The sequence below is a fragment of the Aegilops tauschii genome, chromosome 6, assembly GCF_002575655.3.
Source record: "Aegilops tauschii subsp. strangulata cultivar AL8/78 chromosome 6, Aet v6.0, whole genome shotgun sequence".
Lineage (NCBI taxonomy): Eukaryota > Viridiplantae > Streptophyta > Magnoliopsida > Poales > Poaceae > Aegilops > Aegilops tauschii.
In genome coordinates, this window is record NC_053040.3 from 130,496,128 (window position 1) to 130,505,405 (window position 9,278).

Sequence of the window (9,278 nt, forward strand, 5' to 3'; positions counted from 1 at the left end):
AAAATGACAAAATCGAAGCTAATCAAAACTATATTAAAAAGCACTGTTTAATGAATAGTATGACCGCATTCGTATTTTCTTCACTAAGAATACCATGGGTGTTAATACATCATGAAACTTCACATGTGAGTAGAATGATCGACTAAGATTCATACCGCGAAATTTCAGGATTTTTTTTATTTTTTCTAGTATTTTTTATGAATTTACTATTCACATGGGTGCGCGTGCACCCACGTTCACCTTTGTATTTTCGAAAAAATTGTCCCTTAAAAGAATGGTTTCATAAATTCTGTCAGTTTCTCTTTTGGCGTATAGTTAATATATTGTACATGAAGCCATGTACTAGTATTTCTATCTGTGAGACAGATGAACAACCAAGTTCATGTTGACAGAGTCAGAAGCTGACCATATTGTTCTTTAGGGTCCAGGGCTAATTTTGGTTACTGCACTACCTGGGATGCTGCATCAATTTGCACCATACAAATGTCAATCTAGCTATGAGAGTATGATGTATCTACACCGTCGGCAGAAATCAAAACGGACGACATTAATTCTGGAAGGAAGTCGGCGTCAGAACTCCCGGGGATCCACGAACAGGACGTCAGCCGGTGGCGCCGTCGTCCAGTCGTCGTCATCGTCGCCGGCATTGCCGGCACCGTCAGCGGCGACGCCGAGCTTCTTGACGCACCAGACGTCCTCGTCGCACGAGAAGCTCGGCCAGTGCGGGACCGCGGCGGCGGCGGGGTCGTCAGGGCCGAGATCGGCGGCCACGACGGCGCAGGCCGGGTTCTTGCGCGCGACGTTGTGCGCGTGGCGGCACAGCGAGCGGAGCAGCGCGGGGCCCTCGGGGCCGGACATGCGGAGGCCGTAGAGCAGGTACGTGCCGAACGGGCGGAACACGTCGGGGAGCGACGGCACGCGCAGCCACGGCGCGTGCTGGTCGAGCGCGCGCGCCGCGGCGAGGGACGCGCGGAGGAGCGGCGCGGCGCCGCCGACGCGGAGGCGGAGGGAGCGCGTGGCATCCCAGACGCTGAGCAGCGCGAAGGACGGCGGGAGGGACGGGTCCGGGCCGCGCTCCACGGCGAGGTACGTGCCGAGGGTGAGCTTGTGCGCGAGGAGCGCCGGGAGGTCGGCGGGGACGAACTCGGCCGGGGAGAGCAGGGCGGCGTAGGCCGCGGCCGCGAGCGGCGGCGGCAACTGCAGCACGCGGTGCGCGCCGGGGACGCGCGCGCGGTGCCGGTGCACCGGGTGCCCAAGGAACACCGGCCGCCGGAACGGCGCGTAGCCGAAGCGCCCCGCGAAGAGCGCGAGCGAGGCGGCGTTGGACGCCGTGGTCGCCATGGTCGCGTGCGCCGCGCCCCTCGCCGCGCACCACGCCTCGGCGCGCCTCACCAGCTCCGTCGCGATTCCGAGCCGCCTGCACGCACACGTACACCAGCCCGTACGGTGAGCCACCACACTAGAGCTCCTCGCATGTGCAAATGCAGCTAGCCACACGCACACGTGCGCATGGTGTGTCATGTCGTACAAATACAATTCTTTTGTTTACCTGTGGGACGGGGAGACCCTGAGGCCGAGGAGGCAGGCCACCTTGGCGAACTGCTGCTTCTTCTTCATCATCGCCTTCCCCCGGCTCACCGTCCGGACGCAGGCCTTGATCACGCCCACCGCCTCCCCAGCTCCTTCCTCGCCGTACTCAGCAACCTACAGCACCATATTAGCATTATCACACGGTTAGTTAACCCACCCTGATGTGTGTACTTTCTTAGCACATACTGTAATTTTGTTGCACAACATCACTGTCAAAGGAGTGTCGTGTAGCCGGACAAGTGTCAATGGCAGCGGGGGCAAGCGTAATTGTTGCACGTACCAGCATGACATAGTCCGGCGAGTGGCGCACCCGGGCGAACGGGTCGCCGATCTGCTCCACGTAGAGCGACATGCCCCTCTTCTTCTTCCTCCTCCTCCTGCACTTCTTGGCGCCGCCATCGTCGTGGTCAGCATCGTCCGCCTGGTCGCCCGAGAGGCCGACCTGGCACCGGCGCTCCAGCTCCTCCACCGCCGCCAGGTCCCTCTCCATGTCGAACTCCCGGACTCGTATCGCCATCGTGTCCTTCCTACTCTCCTCGCCCTCGCCCATGTCGAAATCAACGATCTCTCTCTCTCTCTCAAGCTTCTCTACGAGCACCGATCAAACAATATATGATTACAGCCAACTTTTGTGTGGTTTTGTGAGACTGTAGCAATCTCTTGGTGAGTGCTCCTGCTGCTGCTGCTGCTGCTGCCTGTGGTCTGCTTGGAGGGAAGGAACTGGGAATTTATACACGTAGGTTGACAGGGAGAGGGGGGGAGGGTAGGAGAGGGCCGGGGGTGCGGTGGGGCCGGCCAGAAATAACAGGGTGATATACAAAGGGACACAAGGGCGCTAAAATAATCATGCATCTTGGTTAGTAAAGTGTATGAGCTTGTGAGCTTAGTGTTTGATTGAGTATGATGGCAAGCCAGTCCCGAAATAAAATATATGCCTGTTCTTATCTGCTCTGTCGCGCGATGTTTCGGGGCACATTCAGTTAAAACTTGGTTTCGGTTCCCACTAGTGACTAGCAGTATCAGTTCCAACTTTGTGCTCCATTATTGATTTGTGTTCCCGTAGGTTTTAGTGCTCCAGCTGATTGTGTACATACATACATACTGTATGAGGGAGAGGATGAAGATGCATCTGTTCAAGCCAATCTCTTGTGACATTATGATATCTAGAATTATCTGTTCTTTTCCCATTTTTTGAAAGCACTTCCATTCATGCTATATTTTTGCTTAGTTTGATATATATAGCATGGAATTGTTTTCTGAAATTGAGCAGCGGTTGGAATTGTTTTCTCAAGATCTAGGGCCCTAGCACCATATCTGCAATTCGACGTCACGGTCGATCTCAAGCTTCTCTTTTGTCTGCTTAATTAAACATGTTGAGAGAACTACTCATGGGACCTAATTAAACGTAATGAACAATTTACTACCCATATAGCTTGTGCCAGTGATATGCCAGGAACTATGTATGATGTTGCCTAGAGTTAAAAGCCATATAGGAGCTAGGAACCTACACTGCAACAATGTAATATAACCGTGAGACACTAATTTGATTTCTCATATATATTATCTAGGCTCACTTAGCTTCATGTATATCGAAGTGGCAGAAATAATAATTGTTAGATAGTAGCTTGGAACATAGGCCAAAGCCTATCAATTCTAGGGCATCCGAGCATATATTCTGTGAAAAGCAATTGTTGATATGTAACTCGGGATATAATCTAGCTGGGGCATCATATTTGTCCCTCATAGACAAGAGATGCATGGACGCAAAAAAAAAAAAACAACGATTTGCCAGGTCCACACCACGGTAAACCAGGGATTTCCTTTACATGACCACGGGTTCTATTATTCCGCATAGATAGAAGACCCCCACCCCCACCCCACCCAAAAAAGTACTCCCTCCGTAAAGAAATATAAGAGTGTTTAGATCACTAGTTTAGTGATCTAAATGCTCTTATATTTCTTTACAGAAGGAGTAGGGTATACGTAGGGTGCACACAACCATCATTTTACTGAATAGGGGTAACACAGCAAGGTCAAAACTCCATATAAGCATAGTACATAAAGAGGGCCAACCGATCCGTCACAATAGGTGAAAAGAAAAATCTACGACTAAGTAGTCCCTGACGAAGTAGTCAAGTACACTACCGATCAAAGATTGGACTGTGGTGGTCCCTACCGTCGCGCACTCATGCAACACTGAAGCGCCACCGTCATGGTACTGCAAAGCAAGCGCAATACCACGACATGATCATGCATGGCACACCAGCGAAACGATGCCCCATCGTCAACACGGCCAAACCACCCCCCCTCCCCCACATACCAAGAAGATGACAACTAAACACTAGTGCTCCACCAGATGAAGACCCCATCAACACTTTCCATGGGGGTTGGGGGGGGTCTACGTCCATCTCAGTAAGGCTGTAAGCAATGGCGACGAGGTAGATGGGAAGAGATACCTGTGCTATGGCCGATGGAGAGGCCCCCTCCAACACCAGGGGGATGTTGGGAGTGCGGGAGGGGATAGGAGAGAGAGGCGTCTAGGCGTTGTAAAATTGGTGGCGGCAACTAGTGCTTAGGGAGGGGGGGGGGGTGAGGAGGCAACACTGATCATGCCCGTGGAACTGGTTTTCATAGATAGACGTACATGATGATACCATGGTCCATTTTGGTGGAGGATATGTAGGATATGTAATTGCATTGTCACACAAGAAGAAACATATATAATAACGTAGCTGGCTTATTTCATTTTGTTTTTTCTACATCCCTAACGTACATATGCCAATTACACACCTCTTGCATACTTCTTTTTTCCTTATCCCGTGCTTCAAGTTCTTCGTCTGTAGGGGGCTACCGGCTGGGCCAAAGCCGGGGCCTTTGTGTGGTCTCGGGGTTGTCTGGTTGCAGGGCGGCGGCCCTGGCGGCGGGAGACATGGGGCAGAGCGTGCGTCTCACGTGTGGGCGGGCAACCATGGCCACGCGGGTGGCGTGGTTGTGAGTGGTTGACGGAGTTAGGGTACAACGGAGGGGTGTGACCACCGGGGTACACCACTTGCCCAGTCCTTTGACTGGCTGATGGTGGTGGCAGCCGTTGACGATGTATCCTTCCTGAAGGCTCCTTCACGGCGTTCCCACTCCTGTCGTCTTGCTCCGGGTGAAAATCTGGTCTTCAGATGGGCGGTGCGGCTATCCATGGTCGTACCCTTCTGGGAGGGAACGCTTTGGAGTCCTGGCTTCGTTGTTGTCTGACTCACCTCTCTATTGTGGATGCTCATGGTGGAGGTCTGGTGTGTCGGTGCCCGTCACCTTTGTATCTTGTCTTGGTTGTGTGTTGTGTGCGGTGGTGGTATGCGTTTGTATCGGTCTTTCGGTTGTAATCGGTGATGGTTGCTTTATAATATAAAGTGGGGGGAAATCCTTTTTCGGTATGCCCTGACTCACTCCTCTTTCCAACAATCTATGTGGGAAGCACTCGTTCAAAGTAAGTTGAGATTCAAAGAGTCCTGTAAGCTAGTAAGTCGATCGACTAAGTTCATCTCAATATACAAATGATCTTATTGGAGCCAATAATTTATACTTAAAACTTGAATAGTCACACTATGTATTTCTTGCAAATTTCCATAAAACAAATTATGTAATATCAACGGCTCATTCGTAGTGTTACGGTGATGGTGATGTGTCCGCTATTATATGTATAAGGCTTTCATATTAACTCTCATAGATGTTGATGAGTATGCTTGAGTTATTTCATACGGGTTTCCGGATGCCTATATACCAAAATGTACCTAGATGGTCTCAATTAAGAAACACTACTTCACTTGTGGACTTGTCGTTGTTCGTGTTCAACACGTTGATCCTCTAGTAAATTGTGCATGTCTTGTTCAATCATACTCCAGCTTAAACTCCGGATCAATTCTACTTTTTGGTATATTTAATTACCAAGGTGACTTGCTAATGACTTGTTGAGTGTTTCCTTGTGCAATCCTAGGAAACTTCTGCCTTTATGTACTCAATTGGATAGAAAGAGCAAGTGTATTGGAAGATCTTAGAAACATATCTTTGACTAATCATGGAGCAATATAGTTGAATCAATTGAAATTGTGTTTATAGTGAAAGCAATTTTCCTTTTCAAGATCAATATTGTGCACATACTGCTTCCACGTATGCGGCCATAACATTGAAAGAATTTGACCGGATGTCAAACGTACAGTAACTTCAAACTTATATTGTCTAATACATAAACATCAGCCTTCTTGAAATCGATTGATTCGAGGATAAAATCTATACACTACTTAGCCCATGAATCATGCATTTGGATTTATTGCATACAGAAGAGCTAATTTGGCCTATTTGTTGTCTGATGCTACCAAACATGCAGTAGTTTAGACTTTAGAAGGCACACATCTGGTTCACCCAGCATGCAACGCATTAATTAGTATCCATGCGAGTGGCCAAACTTGGTACACATCAACTTGTTAGTACTCCTATTAATAATTTCCTTTTTATATTGCATGATGTGATTGAGATGCGAGAATATTCCAGTCTGATGTACAAGTCAGCTCAAGAACATTCATCTAAGAAGAATGTATTTTTTCCCTAAAAACTATGATAGGTTCATTCAAACTAAGTAGGTTAACTATCCTGTAATTGTATTATACTAGGTACTAAAATAAGATGCTTACGTGCCTGCCAACTCGGTCAGGTGAATTCTTTTACTTCATTATTAAGTCTATGATCAGACGTGTCTGCGATATGAAATACCTTTTAGGTTATGCTTGGCTCACACAAAGATTGACGGAAGTTACTCATACAGTCATGTGCAATGGTTTATTATCAAGAAAGCTTTTATTGAATACACATCATCACATCAAGTTAATACAACAGCATGACAGTCCTTAACTACCGCATCCGAGATGCGCACGACCAAAGCACATTAAAAGAACAAACTGAAATCCCCAAATATCGATATCCATGCTGGGTAAATACCTATTTGGCTACCCATGCTACCTCTGCACAAGTTGTCGTCATCAACTCCCGTTCCTCCGGTTGTTGAACCATTGATCAGGAATGGAGTCAATGTGTGCATAAATACATAACCTATAAAGAAGGGAAAATATCTACGCACCAAGGACCATGTGGTTTCTACATATAGATAGCAACCAAGAAAGCACTGCCATGCCAATCAGTAGTTAATTGGGACCATATTTCGTACCAATTCTCCCTCGGCTAATCATAGCTAAAATAATTATTTGTAAGGGTGATACACAAATCTCTGCAATTACTTTGTGCTTGTTCGACACACCGTTGATTCAACTGCACCAGTGCGCCTGGCCGAAAAGATGCATTTTCCAACCATCTATCTTCCTAAACCTGATCCATCTTATAGAAGTTAAAAGGTATCAAAGTGAGTGGAAGAAATACCACTTCACCTTCCTTTTGATAGGCCACATGGTTTATTTTTGGTTTTTGAATAAGAAGAAGAGACATGTTTGCTTTTGGTTTTTGAAGGGACGCTTACAAGAAAGCTGGTGTGCTATATCAAAGAACACAAGAGATAACAACAGAAAATATAAACGGAAGTTTGGACCCACCTACATGCACCACACATGCAGCTGAGGTCAACTCCAAACTTAAGAACCATCAAATTTATTTTCTGTTGGGTCAGTCTGGATAGGAAATACTTTGCATAAAAGTTTTGTGTTAAGTCAAATTTCTTAAAGTTTGAACAAGATTATAGAAAATATTATAAACATTCACAATATCAAATCAATATCAGTAGATGCATCATGGAATTAATTTGCATATTGTATATTTGTAGTACTATAGGTATTGATATATTTTAATATAAAATTTTGTCAAACTTTATGACTTAAGACAAATGTTATATGTGAGTAAAAAGAAGCGGGAAGAGTACATCTATACGATGGAATAAGTCTTTTATCAAAAAATGATAGAACAGATTCGGCGAAAAATCAAATCGTATAGGGAGGAATTAAGCTGATATAGAACCACTCTGTGAGTTGAACCCAATTAAAAATAACAAATCCTTCACAAAATTTGTTCACTTAGTAGAAAATGAGCTATAAGCAATAGAACTGACCCAACAGTATTCTCTTCTAGGTTCGCCCCTGAATTACATGGTACTGAATGACAATAGTAAGGGTGAAATCGGATCTGATTCAGAGGGATAATGTTTATACCATATCTTATTTCATTTTGTTGGATTTGAAAGCGGGGTGGGTGTGTTATGGATATGAAAACATGGAATACACCAGAATATATCAAAAACAGATATGGTACGATAATAGAGCGGCAACGGACCGGAAGGGTAGTCGAACTAGGTGATGCAAAGTACAATCGGCTCAAGTGCAATTATGACATACTGAGTTATCAACAAACATCACAAATTCCCTATCTATGGGGATTTCTAGCAACTAGTTTATATTATCATTTCTCACTAGGTAGAGTACAGGAATGAACAAAACACAATACCTGCTCATGATCATGTCACGAAAAAGTAGAGCAGGTTTCGACACGGCATCGCGTAGATTGAGCAACCGCAAAGATGCGTATCTAAGCAAATTAACCATTCTTCTTGTAGCATTAAGCATGGACCATTAGATTAACTACATGTGAGACTCTCCTGGAAGGTACTGATCGCTCTCGTGTCGGTCTTCAGGTGCATCTACACAAAAACAATGGTGTTCGTCCAGTCTTCTCCATTGCCAATGATCCAAGAGATCCGGTTTAGCAATATTAAATCTTCGTGTTGGGACCATGCATGACTATATTCTGTTCATCAATCATTAAATGCATATATTTGTGCTAGCTGTGGTCGATATATGTATGTTTAGTTTGATGTGCATGATCGATTATATTGTTTTCTCAAAGCCTGTGTCGCCATCATAAAGTTCCGTGCGAATCGCCAAAATCATTCCATGTAGGTAGCAGTTCAGTTTGAAATATTTGTTTTTGACAGGATCTTAATGTTCGATCTGTTCATTTTGCATAAGATATTTTCGGGCTAGGTTTATATACACTGATGTATCTTATAAGCTCAGCGTACTTAAGATGCATTTAGTCATGTTAGGCACAACAAATCAAGGAAATTAGTACTTGGAGGAGATGGAGGAGGAGGAGGAGAGCTTACCTATGGACGGTGGCGGCGTGTGCTCCATCCAGCGCTCCGTCGCCGTGATCGCCTCGAGTCCTCCATCGACGAGAAAGGAAAGAAGCATGAGCAGTGGGAGGAAAGAGAAGGGGGAGCGGGAGAAATACATCCAAACAAGGAAAGACACAAGTGCGGCACAGTCTCCACTACACAAGCGCGAGCGTGGCGACTTGGTGCGGCGAGACCAGATGGGCGCGGCGACTGGGTGCGGCCAGACGAGGTGTGCACGGCGAGTCGGCCCTGTTCGGTGCGGACAGACGTTAAAAAACCAGAAATAAAACTAGCATAAAATGAAATAAATACCTACGTGGCCTGCCAAATCAGCACCAAATTGTGAAAAAATAAAATTGGAGATAAATAGTGTCAGAGGTGTTAAAATGTGGCATAAATGTCTAAATTAGAGGTATAAATTGAGGATTTTCTCGGAAAGGGTAATTCTTGTCAATTTAGTGAAGTTTGGGGGTAAGATTAAAAAAAACTAAAACTTAAGTGACTTCGATTATGACCAAATGTCTTAGAT

The 9,278-nt window shown here is 45.9% G+C and overlaps 1 protein-coding gene across 1 annotated transcript; it reads right to left on the reverse strand.

Annotated features, from left to right (window-relative positions):
• Positions 1–204: 204 nt before the first annotated feature.
• Positions 205–2,281, reverse strand: LOC109745863 (acetyl transferase GW6a). Its single transcript, XM_020304983.4, has 3 exons — positions 1,871–2,281; positions 1,550–1,704; positions 205–1,417 (listed from the first exon to the last, which is right to left on the reverse strand). The coding sequence occupies exons 1-3, from the start codon at positions 2,138–2,140 to the stop codon at positions 571–573; spliced, it is 1,272 nt and encodes a 423-aa protein (XP_020160572.1). The 5' UTR covers positions 2,141–2,281; the 3' UTR covers positions 205–570.
• Positions 2,282–9,278: the final 6,997 nt, after the last annotated feature.